At 33.0% G+C, this 19,782-nt stretch overlaps 3 protein-coding genes across 3 annotated transcripts; 2 read left to right on the plus strand and 1 right to left on the minus strand.

Annotated features, from left to right (window-relative positions):
• Nucleotides 1–3,406: 3,406 nt before the first annotated feature.
• Nucleotides 3,407–5,501, plus strand: HELRODRAFT_71671 (hypothetical protein; the record flags this gene model as incomplete). The annotated part of the gene is made up of 7 exons (XM_009011838.1): nucleotides 3,407–3,652; nucleotides 3,773–3,889; nucleotides 4,086–4,298; nucleotides 4,388–4,600; nucleotides 4,672–4,825; nucleotides 5,077–5,244; nucleotides 5,332–5,501. The coding sequence occupies 7 exons, from the start codon at nucleotides 3,407–3,409 to the stop codon at nucleotides 5,499–5,501; spliced, it is 1,281 nt and encodes a 426-aa protein (XP_009010086.1).
• Nucleotides 5,502–7,261: 1,760 nt separating this feature from the next.
• On the minus strand, nucleotides 7,262–10,295 carry HELRODRAFT_71703 (hypothetical protein; the record flags this gene model as incomplete). The annotated part of the gene is made up of 7 exons (XM_009011839.1): nucleotides 7,262–7,390; nucleotides 7,475–7,732; nucleotides 7,950–8,187; nucleotides 9,067–9,267; nucleotides 9,449–9,711; nucleotides 9,819–9,994; nucleotides 10,160–10,295. Coding segments are annotated over 7 exons (1,401 nt in total), but the record flags the coding sequence as incomplete, so codon positions are not given.
• Nucleotides 10,296–15,878: 5,583 nt separating this feature from the next.
• On the plus strand, nucleotides 15,879–18,173 carry HELRODRAFT_166612 (hypothetical protein; the record flags this gene model as incomplete). Its single annotated transcript, XM_009011840.1, has 4 exons — nucleotides 15,879–15,994; nucleotides 16,313–16,356; nucleotides 16,611–16,710; nucleotides 17,990–18,173. 4 exons carry the CDS (start codon nucleotides 15,879–15,881, stop codon nucleotides 18,171–18,173), a joined length of 444 nt encoding a protein of 147 aa, XP_009010088.1.
• Between the last annotated feature and the right edge of the window lie 1,609 nt (nucleotides 18,174–19,782).

Below are 19,782 nucleotides of genomic sequence, written 5' to 3' on the forward strand. Positions count from 1 at the left end.
AAATAATAGATAAAACATTGTTTGTAGTTAAATATATTCGCTGGAATTTTGATTATATGTATCCTTTGGGGTACATTAGTGATATTATTAAATCGGGTACAAATTTTGAAGAAAGTCAACAAGTTTTGAATGTTTTGTATCAAGTGCCTAAGAGCAATGAAATTGATTGTCTGTGGGATGCCGAACCTCACGAGGACTACGAAGATTTAACTAACCTGTTCACCATCAGCATAGACCCATCTTCATGCAAAGACATGGACGACGCGTTGTCTCTTATCAGTATGCCAGATTCATCTTATCAAGTAATAGTGCATATTGCGGACGTAACCAGCAATGTAATAAAAGATTGTCCTTGTGATAAAGAAGCAAGCAAACGACTTCTAACTTATTATCCGGCTTGTGGCTCAAAGAGGAGCATGCTGCCCTCACGAACTAGCGACAACGTATGTAGCCTCGTTGAAGGAGAAATGCGAAAAGTTTTGTCTGTTTATTTCAAAATTAAATTTTTTCCGAAATTTGAAGCACGCTTTATTTCCATTAGAAAATCTAAAATCATCAATAAAAAAAAGATGTCATACGAGGAAGCCCAGTATATTATCGGCGGAAATTCAAATGCGAATGAAAATCTAACTTCAACAGTTTCATTGCTTTATAAAATATCTGTACAACTTAGAAAACAAAGAATGCAATTGGGCTGGCTATTTTGTCAGAACAATGACAATCCTTTTGAAATTGATAGCTGCTTCGAGGCACATCAACTCATTGAAGAGTTTATGATACTTACCAATAAGGCAGTAGCTGAGTATCTATATTCAAAGTATCCTAATGTCATTCCACTGAGAACACAGGATGGTCCTGACAATGAAGATGAGGCAAAGTTTTTTGATCAGTGGAAACATTTTATTTCCGGTTCATCATATTTTGACCGCTTCCACAGCTCAAATGATAATAAAGATAGTTCCAAAGATTTTATTTATTTCCTTAAAGAAAAAACCAATAATCTCAAAGAGTGTTATAAAAGAGGTGATTTTAAAAAGATGAGAAACATCATTGGCAATGAAATAAATCACCCTTCAATATCAGTGGCTCTCATTTCTTGGTACTGCATTCAAGAAAAAGCTACATACGTCTGTTCTGATGAACGCAATCGAAATGCGATGAAACATTTTTCACTTAACGTGCCTCTTTACACTCACTTTACTTCTCCAATAAGGAGATACATTGACATCGTCAACCATCGTCTTGTTAAAGATTCTCTCAACAACAAAACAAATCCCTCTTACACTAAGGAAGAGATTGAAATAATTTGTCGAAAAATTAATCAAGCCTTCACAAACAATAAAAATTATTCTAAACAATCCATTATATTGAAAATTGCTAATTTCCTCAAGGAACCTTTGTATTTGCCAATTTTTATTAAAAATCTGAATGACGACAGCATTTTTTTCAGTTCTCCTTATTTACCTAAATTATCTCATAAACAGAGTGAACTACCGTACAATTTGTTGGCTTTATCCGACAAGCCAGAAATAAACGACAGTTGTATAAGGCTGAAATGGGACAAACGAATTTATTCAAACGACGAGAATGTTTTTAAAATGTCTCACGCAAGGCACGTGAAGAAAGTTAATGACTTTGTTTCAATTAATGCCGACAAATATGTTACCATGATAGATTCTGACAGCTGGAAAAATTTGATAAGGGCGACTTTGATTAATGATGATAATAGAAGTTTTAAGCAGGAATGGGATAAAATTTCAGAAAAAATATCGAATGCAACTTTTACGATAGGCAACCGTGAAATAACTTCAGAAATGAAAGACAACGAAATAATGACGAGGCACTACGTGTTGTTTTCATTACTGATAAGAAGAGGCTCCGTGCTAGCAGCTCAGTTCGGCTCTAACTCACTCAATGGTTTTCTTCAACCGGCCATTCAGATGGTAAACTTAACTGATGAAAATGATATTTGTGTTGAGCACAAAATCGACCCAGTAAGATTCAACAGTTTTTTTTTAAATTATTCTACTACAATAAAATTTTTATTAAAACAGATTAAGTGTTTCACAAACGCTGCTCATGCAAGCACGAAAGATTATTACCAGAGCATAACACAATACCAAGAAATATGGCAGCCTATATTATTAATGGAAGCAGCTGCATCTGTCGTTACAGAAAATGATACAATAACTTGCCATTATTTGGAGGTTATTTTAAAAAAAGAGAATGATAGATTTTATGGAACTCTCGTTGTTAACAAAAAATTCTGTGATGAAAGAGGAATACATATCTGCAATTCTGTTGACGAAGAAGTTGAAACTAACGACTTTCTCTGCATCAGATTTCCTAAAATGAATCAAGTTGCCTATTAAAACTTTCTCAATATTTCACGCAGTATTTTATTATTTGTTATAAACATTTTTCAGCAGGTTGAAACATCTGACTATCAAGGGTTAACAAGAAATAAATGGGTTTGCCACGCTGTTGCCACCAATCAAACGGTTTCGAAAAAAGATAAAAAAATAATTTTACATTTTACTGTTCATTATTATAATTGTCTTCCTCCTCAAGAGCTCATACAAAATCGCACTAAGTGCACCGTTGAATTTTTAACCATTCCTTGGCCCGAAAAGTAAGATGAATTTTTTTTAAATTTTGGTTATAACTTTATTTGTTAATTTTAATACTAGAAAAATGTTGAACGCCCTTTGTGGACTTGGTGAGGCTTCATATATATGCCAGAAAATATTTTTGGGTGAAAGTTTTGAAAATTATCCAGGTCAGCGTTTGATTTTTTTTTTCATGTCAAATAAAATAATTTCTCATTAAATTCAAACCCAGGTATAGAATATATAGTACACGATACGTACGACATTGAACACGACAGTAGGGACATTCACAGAAATAACTCTAACCAAGCAGAAGCTTTAAAGAAGTGCTTGAGCAGTCCATTCACCGTTGTTCAGGGACCTCCAGGTTCATATTTTTTTAAAAAGTTTTTTCAAGTTATAAAATCTATCAAGAATAATATATATCTTAAATTTGTGTCTGGGCAGGTACCGGTAAAACAGTTACAGCAATAAAGTTGGCATGCTGGTTTGCGAGAAGTAATAAATATTTTAATGTTAGAAATCCTGAGAATGGTCAACTTGGACAGGTCCTTTATTGTGGACCTTCCAACAGCTCTGTCGATGTTGCTACTGGTTAGTCGTGTTGACAGCAAAATTATTTTTCCTGCTCCTTAATTGTAAAATTTTCAATAATTTTTTGTGTACTTTTTAAAAAATATTTTAAAAACCTAAGTAAAAAGTTGTTGTATTTATTTATGGCACAAATAGTATTTGGAATTGTATTCAAATATCCATAAGAAACCAAATCATTATTTTGAAATTTGCCAGATTGGCTTATGAAACTGAATTCAGCCTGTCCAAAAATTATAAGAGTGTACGGTGAAAGTCAGGAAAGAAATATTTTTCCTTTGCCGAGATTTTTAGGAAACGCCTCCATGACCAGAGGTTACGAGTTACAAGACAAAAGGGAGTACAAAGATATTGCCTTGCATTACTTGATTAGAAAACCCGGTAGGAAATACGCCGATGAGATAAGAGAATTTGATGAAAGGTTTCAAAACAACATCCACATTCCAGAGAATGTTGCGGACGAGGAAGTGCGATATCTTTACGAGTTTTATTGAAGTTTTAATTTTCTCATAAAATTATTAAAATCTTTTTTGCACATAAAATATTTTACCGCTACTTTTTTCATTTCACAGATATCAAAATATCAGAAACTTTTAAAGGAAGCATCAGCCGAGGAGCTCAAGAATTATGAAATAATTTTGTGCACATGTCCAGCCAGTACCAACTCGAGATTACTGCATGGATCCCTTGTTACTCAGGTACTGACATGTATTTACTTATTTATATTTCTTTTGTGATAAGTGTTTTGATACGATAGTTATTATTTTGAATGGTTGTTCGAACCAGCGTTAAAAACTTTTGTTGTTACTGAACATTCAGATCTTGACTGCTTTTAAATTTAAATCTGTCAATGGTTGCAATATTATGGATAATTTCTTGAATCAGGTAATTATAGACGAATGTGGGATGTGCAAAGAGCCGGAATGTTTGCTGCCCCTGCTCAACCACCCCCATGCACGGCAGGTTGTCCTCATTGGCGACCACAAACAACTTCAACCCATCGTTAAAAACAGAACCGCCGCCGAGAAAGGATTGCAAACTTCTCTGTTTGAAAGATACGGCGAGCAATCTTTCATGCTGAACAAACAGTACAGAATGGTATTCATATTTTCAATCCATTAAATTTGTTTTCTATTTTGACAATGTAGTTGAAATTTAAAATTTAAATTTATAATATCTGCCGACAGCATGAATCCATTTGCCACTTTCCATCTCGACATTTCTACCAAAATAAACTGATAACCGCAATTTCCAAACCGGTGCAAATTCCTCAGTTTTGGCCAAACACCAGCAGGCCGGTGGTTTTCTGCCATGTCGAAGGAGCTGAGAGATCGTTGTCTGTCTCGACGGAGGAGGGCAACGAATCATCAAAAAGCAACGATCTGGAAATGAAGGAAGCGGTAATCACTCAAATGATCATTCTCTGCTTACAAAACCGCCATTACGTTCATCTTTTATCATATTATTTTAGGTGAGAATATTCAGAGAGTTGAGATCAATGCGAAAGATCTCACAAATTTGCATTTTATCCCAGTATAAAGCCCAATGCCATCTCATCGAATCTGAATTGCGTAAAACAACTGATGACGAAAATTACAAAGTGTGTACTGTTGTATCCAGCCAAGGTCAGATCAATTTTGCGTTCTTGCTATTTTGAGGTTTTGAATTTACTGAGATTTTGAATTTACTATATTTTTCACACACAAAATTAGTTAAAATTAGTTATATTCGTCCAAATAATGTACTGATTGTGAAGTAATTTGCGTTAGCTATAGCAAAACATCTCCAGTTTACTTATTATATTATTGTTTGCTTGAAATTGTTATTACACTGCACAAATTTTAACGAGCTGACGACTGGGAATGTAAATTGGCAGGCAACGAATGGGACTTCGTGATATTGAGTTTGGTGAGGTCCATGCCGGAGTATGAGATCGAGAAAAATCCTTCCATCGGTTGGTGCAAAAGGAACCTTGGCTTCATATCTGACGAACATCAGATTAACGTGGCATTGACCAGAGCCAAGCACGGATTGATCATCATAGGTACAACTTTTAACACCAAATAAATATTTCTTCACTAATTAATACCAGTCACTTACATTTTTAAAAATGAGTTTTGTTCGCGTTAAGGTAACAAGAACCTCCTGCAATGCGATAAAATGTGGAAGAGTCTCTTGAAAGAGTACCAACAAAATAATTGCATCGTTGATGCTTTAACGTTTGTACCATCTTTTAACAGAATGAAGCAAAATAATCCCCAAAAGAGATTTGGAGCTACGAAGAATCGTAAAAATGTGTAATCGTTCTCTTTTTCTCTCCTTCTTTAATTTTCTTCTTCTACGTTTTCCCTCTATCTATTCCTCTCTTCAACACACTAACGCGCGCGCACACACATACGCACAGATTCACATTTGTTAAACATACGTAATCACCATTTTTCAACAGGTTCACACACATATATATTTAAAACCATGAACGGAAACCAGAAAATATGTTTTTAACTAGCAATGATATTTTTTTACTTTTATAATGTTTTCTAAAAAGTGCCTTCACCAAAGATGTCAACACGTGAACACACATTATGTGTAATTATACACATAATGTGTGTGCTTGTGTTTTGTTCATCCAGTGAATTAGCAAGAGGGCTGCAAAAATTGCAGTAAAGAGAGTAAACACTTTTACCTTTAAAAAATCCATTATCATTTTATTTCAAAAGTTTTCTTACAACAACATTTTAAGCGTTGCAATTATTTGACACAAATAAAAGAACATTTAATGTCAACCCAGCAGCGAGCTAAACTAGTTTTTTCCAGATTTTTACATCTAACTGTTCTTATGTAGTTATGTAAATAAAGATTGCAAACATTTTTTGCGGGTTGAAGGGCAAGAGGGGTGAAGCGCCAAGGCCTCGTCGTCCCAAACTATGCCCTGGTCACCCTTGGTACGACGCCACTGTTTATATATATGTGCGAGTTTGTTTTAGACCTGGAGACGTCTCTAAACTGTCTGAAAAGGATGTCTCAATAAATGTCTTTATTTCTTAGTTTCGTAGCAAACTATCTCTAAACAACTATTTTTGATCATCCATTCAGTTATTTATTTTGAAATCTTTTTTTTCTGTATTTTTTTCTATTCATCTGTTTATATTTTTTATAAAATTACTGACAGATATTTTTAAAAACATCGGTTGATTCGTTTATTACAAAAATTATGAAAATAAATGTGGAAATCTTGAGTAGTCAGTCGCTTATTACGTGGTGTTTTAACTTCGTAAATTAATTATTGAAATATAGCCCTACTAAAACAGTTTAATTTGACAAGTTAACAAAAATTCACGATACGATTTTAATATGTGCTGAAAAAAAACTAAAACATTATAAAAAAAATTGGTTTGAGATGAGGTGTACGAGTTGAATAATTCATTGATTTGTGACGTTTTTAACGACACCTACCATCTTGTCAACTTTTCTTCAGATGGTGACTGAATGTTTTCATTAAGGAAATTTTATCAACCCTATGTAGGGATTTGCTGCTGATAGAAATCAAAGATCTAGATTTTCTGTTTGCAGATGGATTCAAAGAGTCGGTGTTAGGTGTCTGAGTGCTTTCGGTGCCGTTGTGAGTTTCGTGATTTTTCTTCAAAAGTTTCAGCAAGAAAGTTTTCCTATCGACGCTGAATCCTCTCTTACTCTTGAAACCTTTCGATTCTCCGGTCAACCGAGATAGAGCTCTCAGAGCGTTCCCTGATTTCTAGGGACAGCAAAAATTTAATAAACAACCTAAACATATCACAGGCCAATTTTGAAATAGCATCGTCATTATAATTATCTCCACCATCATGCCCAACCATCATCCTTATCATCACCACCACCATTAGTTCCCTGTCTTGTAGCAGCATGCTTCTAATGATGAATAATTATTTTTGCCGATAATGATAAAAAAAAATTGATTTGCCGAAAATGATAAAAGTTAGTTTAAAGGAAGCGCGCGCATGTGCGAGTAGTTAGCATCCCACATGCAATGTACGCTATGTTAGTATAAAATTTATATTTTCTGTTGGCTATCCAACCTGCCATTTTCTTCTCGTGAGAAATTTTCGATGTTGTGTCGTATCCAGTGTTTTCTCCAACGTCACATCTTCGTATTGAACCAACCAATCATGTGACAGACACTCTGATGACGTCATTCTCTCTCTTAAGTAAATGTTGAAAAACCGTTGAGCATTTAAACAAAAACAAAAATTTAAAAAGAAACAAAATCATTTGACAATAACTGACTTTGGGTTTCTTGCGAGTAAACATGAAATGAATTCTTGAGCCTTTGTGGATACATCTTCGAATCCCTCGTCAAAATCGTACTGCACTTTCGTCACGTTCACAAATGTCTCCGCGTCTGAATTGCCGGCGAATGGCGAGAATCCTGAAAGGAGGATGTAGCAGACAACTCCAACGCTCCACATATCCGTCAGCGGTGTCACGGGATCGTAGTTTATCACTTCAGGGGCTGCAAACTCGGCGGTGCCAAACATTACCTTGGTGGGGATGTTCATTGTGAAGGTATCTTTAACGATTTCAAAGATTTTTAAATTATAAATTTCCGTGCACTAACATTTACAAACTAACTCAACATCTACAAATGCATCGAAAAACATGATAATAGTAATAATAAAAGAAAGTAATGCAAGAATGGTTTTAAACAATGAATATTAAAATTTACTTCATTGATGGAACACAGAATAAATTTAAAACCTTGACTGGTTTCTTCTCATCGTACATGCGGGATAGTCCAAAGTCGATGATTTTAATATCATTGCAATCCGGGCGTACGCAGAGAATATTTTCCGGTTTGATATCCAGATGGAGAACGTTTAGGTCGTGCATGTACTTGATCCCGGAGCATATCTGTCGAAGGAAGTAGATGCAGTCCCGTTCCGTTAGCAAATAATCCTCATTGATTATGCGCTCCATCAGTTCTCGCCCTTCAATGCTGGGAGATGATGATGACGTAATTTGTGTTTATATGTTTATTATTATTATCATTATTTGTTCATTATTATTTAAATAAATTTTTTATGAGGATTTATTTGGTAAATTTTTCAGATTATTCAAAAATATTCATGCACAAGTATAATAACCAGCCAAACGCGACAAATTTCCAAATATTGAAGCAAAAAAATGTTTTGACGTATATGCATACCGGTATATAAATAAAAATTTAATTAATTTTGGCTTTGCTACAGAAGCAAACAGTATAATAACTTCACGAGACCAATTTCAAACGTTGTACAGTTATACACCAACTTTAGCTTATATTTGTCAGTCAGATTTTGAGATATGAAAAAATGCGGTAAAATCATTATGAGAATGCACACATGAGAATATATCCTTGCGTACGATACATACACACAGAGAAAGAGAGAGAAAGAGAGTATAAGAGAGTAAAATAACGCCTCTAATGTTTCTTTTTCAAAGCATTATTATATAATAAAAAAAAGATAATAACTCATTATAATAAGTAATAAAATAAGAGCCGAACTGAATTTAACTATATGAATAAATTTTATATATAATAATAAATAATTAATAAACATAACTATCACATTGAATGCAGATGTTTATTCAGTTATTTTCGTTCAAAAATAATAGCAATTATTTCCCTATTTGCACGGTGATTCTTCGCTTGTTTCCAAATACGACTTCGAAAGATTTTTAATGAAGTTTGCTTTTTAATGAGTGAAATTAATTCCAGAAGTTTAGGACAGAGCAAACTAGATGTCTTAATGATGTCCAATGTTAAATAAAGTCTAATTAATTAAATGAATAATTTTTTAATACGAAGAGAATGTTGAAATAATCCCAAACTAACAATTCCATAATGAGAACAGCCTCTCTCGAGGTTTCGAAGGCATCATAAAGTTGAAGAAGTTTGACGTGGTGTAACTTGTTCATGATGTTGACCTCTTCTCGAAACTCCTCCTTCTGACCTTGTTTCAGTTTAATGACCTTGGCAGCCAGCTTGCGATTGGTCTTTATTTCAAAGCATTCTTGAACTACCCCAAATTTTCCGCTGTGAATTGAAATAAGTTCAATAATTTTCCTTTATTCAATTAAGTATCAGCGAAGCACAATATTTATTCAATAATACTTTTCAAACAAGCATGCATGCATATACACAGCAGAGTTAAAACTTATTTTAAATTTATATTACTCGTTTATAATAGTGGTAAAAAAAGTGTCCGCGAACTGACCGGCCGATAAGTTCTCCACTGATGTACAACTCTGAAAACTTTTTATCTCTCCTGATGCTTACAATTCTCGGTTCGAACGCGAATTTCCCGCCATCATCAAATTGAGTTACGCCATTTTGTTCCACGCCATTTTCGCCACCGTTCTCTTTCGTACGTGCTTCACAAGCGATGCCAGGCCTGCTGCAGCCGTGTTTGTTGACGCAACTGATGCGGAAGTTGTACGAGGTGTGGGCTCGGAGGTTTTTGACGTGGAATGTTGTGTGCTGGATAAGTGGGTGGATGGCTGATGTTGTTTATTCAATCAGGAAGAAATGCTTGAATAAATTCATTTAAAACTAAAATGAATTTGCTGGTAGCATAAGAATAATACTTGACAGAGATCTGATATGACGATCCAATCATGTTGCTTTCCAGAGAGTTTCTGTTCGACTTTGTAGCCGATGACAGGGCTTGCTCCGTCAAAAACAGGGCCGTACCAGGACAGCACGATGGAGTCTGTGGTCTCGTTCGTCGTCGCGGGCCGGCCAAACGGGGGATCTGGGCAATCTGGGAAAGGATAAAAACTGTTGAATAAAAAGAAGTGGCTATGATCTATAAACAGGAAATTTCCGTATATTTGATTCTAATTTTGATGATGATAGCAGTGATGAGATGATAAGAACGACGATATGATAACAAAAATGATATGATATCAACAACGACAATGACAACCTTCAACCGTGACGGACGAAGACATCTGGCTAGTGACACAACGACACCTGACGACAACACTATAACATTCAGAATCGTTGGTAACTGCTTCTCTGACTCTCAACACTGAGGTCCCTTCTGTCGTTTCAATACTCAACCTACCAGCTGAACAGCATTACAACTTTTTTAAATTTATTTTTTTGAATGAGTTTTATTAAAAGTTTAACAAAATTTTATTTTGTTTTTTAAATAATTGTTATTTAAAGTAGGTTAAGATTATTTTATTGAATATTCTTCATTGACGAACTGTAAATAAAAGTCATATCTATGCAAATGCAAGTCTAAACAAACTTTGATAAAATAATCCAGATGCTTAATGTTAATTTATTAACTAGTGAAGTTTTTGAAGGCAAAATCAAATTTTTTAGCAATTTAAACAGTTTTAAAAATAGCACATTTTATGTTGCCAATGATAACAAGCTATCGTGCTATTGCTTCTTTTACTACAACTATTACTGCTGCTGCAACTACTGGCACTACCACTACTACTGCTGCTGCTGCTACTACTACCTCTCTTCTACTACATGAAAATATAGAAAAGAAATTTCGCGATGGCGGAATTTGCTAACTTGAATAAAATTTTTTAAAACCGAAATAAAAACTGAAATTTATTTGAAAAAAGAATAATGAAAACAATTAAAAATATATATAAAAAAACAAATAATTGATACCAGTTTTAACTTCATTCGGTCCTTTAAACCAGGAAATAAAAAATTCCTGGCATTTGTAGCAACGTTGAAATGTCGCAGTCAACATGATTTCAGCCTGATTTAAGATATGAAGATTTTCCGGGTGAAGACTTTTGATGAGTGACGCCTGGTCTTCCAGGTCAACACTTTGTAGCTTACCATCACATTGTTGTTCTAGGTTAGTTAGCTGATTGAGGATAATATTTCTATGTGAATCATTGATGACGATATTTTTAACGTTATTTTCATCAGAGTTGAGAGTTGAAGAGTCAAGTTGTTGCGGTTGTTGTGATGGATTTTGTTGTCGTTGTTGATGATGATCAGCGTTTCTGCATGGTTCAGGCAAATCAGTTAAAGTTATGTTTTCAAAAGTTTCCGGTGAGATTTCATTTTTTTCAATACGTTCGCAATTTTCGTCGTCTAGTTTGTCGGCGTGGATGACTTCATCAACTTTCTCCGCCACATCAATGTGAGGTTTGCAGTGTTCTCCAGCTTTTTTCCAACAGCTGACAATATTTTTAGATGTTTCATCGAGAGAGATTGAATCACTAACCTCCATTATTATCTTTTTTTCATTTTTAACAAGATCTTTATCATTAAGAGGACTGATGTTAGCATCATTTTCAGTGGTCGACACGTGATTTAGGAGTTTGTAGTCGTCATTACAATTTTGTCTGTTGATGTTATTGCTGCTGTCCTCGCTGATGTGTTTGTCGCTAATGTCATTGATGCTATGGCTCGTATTGATGTCGGTGTCAATATGGCTGTTGTGGTGATCGCATTTATCTGGAAATGATGAAAGCTTGCAGTTGCTATTGTCACTAATGCTTCTTTCTGCGTACTTACCGGTATCGTTATTTCCATTAACATTGCATTCATTGTTACTGTTGTTAGCGAAGTTCACGTCATCATTAATGTCGCTGACATCGTTACTATAGGCACCATTGTTAATGTCATTTTTGTTGCTGATGTCATTTTTGATGTTTTCCGCAATCTTAAAGTGGTCAACGTTAATGCTGTCGCTGATGGAAAAGGATGTATGAAGAGGATGAAGTTGTTGTTGGCTGGGGTGGGTACGATTTAAATATAACGTAAAACTTGTGACTTTGTTTTGAGACGCGGTGGGAGATGGTGACGATAACGACGCGAAGGCTGATTCAGTTTTATTTAGTGTCTTCGGAGGTAACGATGATGACGTTGACGATGACGCAGATGTCTGTGACGATAATGAAGATGATGATGATGATGAGGAGGAGGAGGAGTGGGTGCTTGGTGGTGGAGAAGAAACCGATAGTGGTGATGTAATAGTGTGTTTGTACGTTGTGTAGAAATTCTTATCTTGAATATTTTTGATATCGTTGTTGCTATTTTCGCTCTTGCTGCAGATATTGTCGTTAATGACGTCATGGACGTTGTTCACGTGATTAATGTTGTTTGAAGTGATGTCTTTCCTATATCCGTTATCGCGATTTTCCGGAGTACTACCATTAATAACGTCATCTTGTTTTGAATCAGCTTCCACTTTCAAGTCTTCACCTCCTACGCACTTCCGTTTTCCTTTCCCACTGTCACGTTGCGTGTACGAAGGTGGCGTCTGCTTGAGTATTACCAATCCCGCCATGGTTCTCCTCTCTCCAAATTCGTTTCTGACGCAACAGACGTACCTGCCCGCGTCCTCCATGCTGGAGTGCTGGCAGATTAGCTTGTGCACGCTGCCTACCTTCGTTATCTGTGGTAGTGGGGTGGTGAATATGTTAATGAGGTGAAGGTCGTTTACACATAATTTAAACATTTTAAACATATTTTCATTATTTATTTAAAAGTCTATCTGATTCTATCTTATTTTATTGAAATTTAGTTAAAAATTTCCGATTATAATAAAATAAAATTGGTGTCTAATTAACAGTAGTTATTACATTCATGAAGCAAAACATTTCCCCAGCGAAAAAATTATATTGTCAAATAAGTTCTCAGACATTGATTCGCACCATTCACAAATGTCATAAATGATATGAGGTTTTTCTAATTTTCATCCACCATTCACTTAGCAAAAATACCATACCAGGTACCGACCTTAAATCTTTCTGCAGACACGGCTAGTCCATTTTTGGTCCAGGTCACATCTAGGTCAGGCTGGTCTTGAATTTCGCAGGCCAGTTCAAAGCCGCTACCTTCATTGACGTTCAGTGATTTCAACTTTTTTACTATTTGCGGTTCCATAATTTTAAAGAAAGCGATTCCAATCGGTTTTGAAATTTTAGTTAGTTTTTACGAAATGGTCTTACATGATTAATATTATAGAGATACACCGTATTACATTTTCGTTCTACTCAGTCAGTATAATTATAATAGTAATTAACAGTCCTAGCAAACTTTTTATAAATTAATTTATTTAATAACAAATAGTTATTTATATACAATTAGAAACCTCAACCGAAAAAATAGTAATGTATGCTTATATACACAATTTAAGTAACGAATTTATATTATCAAAGCATTGCCAGCATAATAACTAACAAGCTAAGAACTATCTAGGTTTGGTTGTGACGACCAGCGTTTACAAATGTTTCTATAAATAAATTCATGATAAACACTAATATAATTATGTAAATATCTTAATCATATATATATATATGTATACATATAAGCATATACAAATATATATTTATTTAATACTTGTATTCACTCACATGTAAACATCTAACACATAAATATCCACTGCATATCCCATGTATTGCTACTGTTAATAAGCGAATTTAGCTTTACTTACAAACGAACATTCATTTATATGCTATGTCATTCATTCGTTATAAACATATTATGTGTTTGTATATATGCATGAATATATATATATGTATACAAACACATAAGTATATATATATATAATATATATATATGAGTTGGAAAAAGACCATATTTTATAGTATGAAGAATATTTTATAGTGTGTTGAATATTTACCATCGGATGTCTTTGTTTTTTGCAATAACAACCATTATAATTTACGATTAGTCGAGCCAATAGATTCCTAGGACCTAGAACACAGACATCCGATAATAATATTAAACAAACATTTTTAGAAACAGAGGAATCATCGATAATGATGACGTGTCATATTGTCCAAAGCATACAGCATACTCGAGTATTCGGCCACATGCAGAACGTACTAATTCGAAAACGGAAGATGGTATAGGAATACAGAGAAAAGCTTTTTGTTCTATCATGCTTAAATGTTCTATCATGTTTAATATAAATAAAAATTTTGGTTTTGAATTCAAGAAACTTGGCAATGATTTACGAGCTACCGTTAAAAAATCTAAAAATTAAATAGGAAGTTAACTAACGTGAGCAATGCTCTTATTTTCATATAAATACATATAAAACACTTAACACATCTCAACCTCCATATCTTCACAAATTCATTCGACTTCGCTCATCTGTTGATATATATATATGCTGGTAAAAGACCATAATAAATGCAGTAATTTATGAAATCTACCGAATTTCTAGCATTAAAAATGTAATAAAAAACTATCCAACGCTTGAAATTCTGTTAGATTTCATAAATTACTCATACATATATCTATATATTATATATATATATATATATCAGTATATATATATATATATATATATATATATATATATATATATATATATATATGTGTGTGTGTGTGTGTGTGTGTTTGATGTTTCATACAGTTTTTGTTTGTATTGTATGTATGTTTGAATATGTATCTGTATGTATATTAATCACCCTGGTGCCAAATTTTGGATGCGCCGTTGGATACCTACAATTCATTTGCAAGTATGTAGGAATATACCGAAATACACATACATACGATAGAATACATGTGTAATTTATACCCCAACTATACACGAACAATACACACACATGTGTGTCGTGTGTAAATGATAGAAATACTAATTATATACAGTTGTATATATGATATTATGTGAATAGCCAATGTTGACACACAGTAAGCCTACCATGTATGTTCGTTGGTTGGTTCAATTCATCATGTGTGTTTTGTATATATACTATACATAGGTACATGTTTCTAATGTGTTAGCGTTTCTTCATTGATCACACGTTATAGTGTTGATATATTAGCTGTGTAGTGTTTACAATGACTGTCTATTTTGTCAACACGATGTTTGCTTGCTCTGATACATTTTAATCAATTGGCAAAATAAAAAATGTTTAAAAATTCCCACGCTCAAAAAATTACAGTTTAAATACATAAATTTTATGTCATTTTTATGTGTAATAAATTTTTTGCAAATAAATTTTTTTTCTAAATTTTGTTCTTCAGTTTGATTACCAATTTTAAATGCATTCGTCTTTTTATGCGACCTAATACAAATACTGCTCACAAAGGCCCTCCAGTATCATGATGTAATCTTTATTTCGTATGCCCTGGTTCTATGTACAAATTACTTTTAAAATCTTGTAAAGATTCATATATGTTTGGTTATTAAGTGTATATTTTTGAAACTATGTTTTGATATTAAGTCATCTATGCTTCTAACTGTTAAAATGAGTTTCCATGAGATTAGCAAAGTTTAATTTGAAAATAAGTTTTTGAAAAAAAACGATGTGTCAACAAATTATACATGATCACAGTCACCATTGTAAGCTATCATTATTATAATTAATATCAGATTCATCATCGTAATCATCAGCTCATCTCATCATCGATGTTTGAATAGTTTTAACACAACTACTATTTTTGCATAATGTTTAAAAAACATTTTTAGAATTCATAAATGAGATATGATACACATATAATGATATAAACATGATATACGTATATATACATATAAATATAAAGTATGGATTAAAAAAAACATCGACACACTTTCATAAATTTTGAGTTATGATGTTAAGAAATGATTTAGCTGATTATTTAAACAATATTTTTCAAACAATTTTATGTGTAGAAGCCTTTTAATGGTAATAACAAAAAAATGAATAAACGATTAAGTGGCAATGAAGTCGGGCAAAAACAATATTAATAATAATGACGAGAGTATAAGAATGATAACAACAATGATTACAACGATGACGGCCATGGCGAAAAATGATGAGGCTAATGATGAAGACGAGTAAGACGTGGAGGTTGCTTGCAGTGTTTGATGATAAAAGACTTCATAATTGATTTAATTAGCGGTTAATTATCTTTGCCATTGTCTTCAATATGTAACACGCACTTTCGCTGCAGTTGAATTAGCGAGATTAGTTTCTCACATTTAATCAATAGATTTTATCCATTTCCATCAAATTTTTTATTTGAAACTTAAAATTTTTTTAATTTTATTTTAAAATTTTTATAAATTTGTTCATAATTTGATTTAAAATTTTTACATTTCAAAAAATTAAGCTTTAACATTCGACAACCGTTAAAAATATTTTATTCCCCGCAGCAAATTTATAATTTCATACTCACCACACCAATCACCCACCTCAAGTTATAAAAATTTATAAATAATTATGCATCTTGAATCCTAACGGTTTATGTTTAATAAAGTTTACAGAACAAATATACAAATGCTATTGCACTTGAGATGTTTATGCAAATGTACAAATGCTATTTAGTACCTAAGTACTTATAAATGTTAGGGTTCTCTTAACTCTTAAAAAGTTTCAACTTTTTAAACGAAATAAATTCAACAATGAAGGTCAACAAATTTTTTATACTAAATATTTTTTTTTGGTAAACAGCTTTTAGTGAAAAGCCCCCTCGCCCCGTCAAGGCAGCTGTTTTCGAGGGGGTGGTGTGGTGGGCAATGGCGGTACCCCAACGCCATTGCCCTCCACACCGGTTAAAAACTTTCAAACTTCAGAGCACAGAACATCGTATTATTGACTATAGCTGTATACACCTTCAACCTTTAAAAGAAGACTCTTCAAGAATCTTCTGCCGATGTAACAACGTAATAATAGGTGTATGTTGTGTTCCTAATAAACGCAACTGTAATCTTGTAACTAATTTATTAACTTTAAAACATTAACTTTGAAAAAATAAAAAAAACAAAACTTTAAAGAAATTTTACCCTAAACTTTAAAAAATAAATATTTACCCAAATTCATTTCATCGTTAACGGTTAACCTATTCCCCAAAACTTTAATCATTTTTAGCGACTAAATCCACAGGTTAAGTTTTGATGAAGTTCTGTAAAATCTTTGATTCCTAATTAAGCTTCCACAAATTCTTATCTCCTAACTTATGCACACATAAACAATAAATTAAAACGCTGATACAAAGCTACGCATTATTCCCTGGCACGCTAACCAGCAAGTAATGAAGGAGCTACCAATATACTGCCTGCGTCTTGTACCGTCCATCCGAGTTGACTGTTGGTTTCTATGAAATAGAAACAGAAAATTTCGAATGAAACGATTCACCGACGTCAAACAGTTGTTAACACCTTAAGTCTGCCGCAATCAACGTACAAAAATACGTAACTAAACTGCTAACAACCTAACTAAGTCTTAATTAAATGAATAAAAAAATCTTAAGTTGAATTCTCAATCTTTGAGTTTTCAAATAAGATTTTGAGGAATGAAGAAATGCATGCAGATATATATATACAAAACAAATTTGTTTACGGCGACGCAATAGTGACGTAATCTTATTTAAAAAACGTAATTTGAATGTAAATAAACAACGGGTGCATCCATTGAGAAAAACATATTATTATGTAAATATCTGCGAATTATTTATATTACTTTTACTGTGGAAATTAACTTAATAATAACATTGAAATAATACTACTGATACTGTTGTTTGTTGTGTTGTCCACCGAAACGGCGAGGTTGTTGCGTCGCTATTAAGTTTGATTCGGCCTTCTGTGAGATCGTAGATGGGGCATTGAGGATCAGTTAGTTTCAATTCTTTTGATGTTGCTGCATGACGACGCCTGCAAGAGGCATTTGTCCATTCCAACATAAAACATTTAAGACCAGCTTTACAAATCTTCTTCCATGTAGACCGATCTTTCGCTATTTTTTCAAGTCCAGCTGAGGTGATGTTACATTTCTGAAGTACGCTTTTCACTTGATATACGAATCACATCTTTGGCCAATTGACTGAACGACAGCCATTTAATAGTTTGCTGTATAACAATCTACGAGGCAGACGAGACTCCGCCATACGAAAAACACACGACTTATCTATTGAAAAAAATTGAATCAAAAACATCGATCTATTTTCATATCACAACTAAAATGGGATCGAAGGTTGAATTGTTGCCAAGAAAACTTTCGGCTCGCTACGTGAAGTAAATTGAGATTTTTAATAATTTTGAAGCAAATATTAACTACAAATATTAATTTAATAAATTAGTTTTACTAATTTTTACAACTTTTAATGACTATGAATGGCTTTGGCTGGATTGAATTTTGGATTGTGCATTGCAATTAATTTGAATTGAATTGAATTGAAAAATAATTTATTTGGCCGAAAGCACAGGAGATCAAGATACATATTTGTATGTGCAGACCACCTTAACTAAAATATGTGCGATGAAAACATAAATCAAACAAAATATAAGGACTGATAAATAATAAAAAAGCAAACAAATTCCAAAATAAAACAGAAAATATTAATAGGCAACCAGACAGGGGAAATGGTTTCAATGGTTATTAAAATGACCTGACAAAATGAGTCTATAAATTGATGCTTCGAATATGCTATAGGAAGGTGAGTTTTTCACATTTTCAGGTAACGTATCCCAAAGACGCATTGAAAATGATAAAGCTGAATAAAGAAAAAAGTTCGACCTAGGCGTGGAAAGGTAAAAATCTGGATTTTTACAGAAACGATCACATCTAGTATTTTTAAATGAAACAAGTACATTGAAAAGCAATTTACAATAGTTCAACCTATAAATTTTAAAAAATAAAAGTAATAAATAACATATATATAATTGCTTTATATTATAAATATTCGCTAGACTGTAAAAAGAAGTAATATGGTCAAATTTACGTACATTAAATAAAATACGTAGAAAAAAATTCTGAGATAATGTTAAAATATGAAGATTTGATTTAGGAGCTGAACCCCAAACAGAAATACAATAAATAATATATGGTAATACGAGAGAGTTGTTTAATGTGAATTAGATAAACCTAGGAAATTTAGTACTCAAACGATTAATTGGCCCAAATTTTTAGTTAACTTGCTTGAAATGTGTTTGATATGAGTCAACCATGACAAATTAGATGAAATAAAGACACCTAAAAATTTAACTGAAGGGACTCTTTTGACAGCACCGTTATTTAAAGTTATAACAGGAAAAACAATGTCAGTCCTAATCTTAGCACCAAATAAAATAAAACACGTTTTGTCTAAATTATTGCGCAAATTATTAGAAACAACCCACTCATACACGAATTTCAATTTATCGTTAATAACATTAACTAAAATATTGATATCATGATGAGAGTAAAGGATGGTAGTATCATTGGCAAACAAAACAAACTTTAAAATATTTGATGAATTAATAAAATCATTGATATATAAATTGAAAAGCAAAGGACCTAGAATAGAACCTTGAGGAACGCCAGATTTAATAGGAGACAATTGAGATTTAGAATTATTAATAGAGACATATTGAAAGCGGTTAGATAAGTAAGAAGAAAACCAATTATAAGCCAAACCACGAATACCATAAGAATATAATTTGTACATTAGAATATTATGATCCAAGGAATCAAATGCCTTACAGAGATCAATGAAAACACCTATAGAGTATTTCTTGGATTCTAAAGCTAGGGATATATAATTAATAACATCGACAACTGCAAATTCAGTTGATAATTTGTCGCGAAAGCCATATTGATTTAAAGAAATTACATTACGAGAATTGAGGAATTTATTAAAGCGATTAAG

Source organism: Helobdella robusta (genome assembly GCF_000326865.2).
Source record: "Helobdella robusta unplaced genomic scaffold HELROscaffold_10, whole genome shotgun sequence".
In the NCBI taxonomy this organism is placed as follows: Eukaryota; Metazoa; Annelida; class Clitellata; order Rhynchobdellida; family Glossiphoniidae; genus Helobdella; species Helobdella robusta.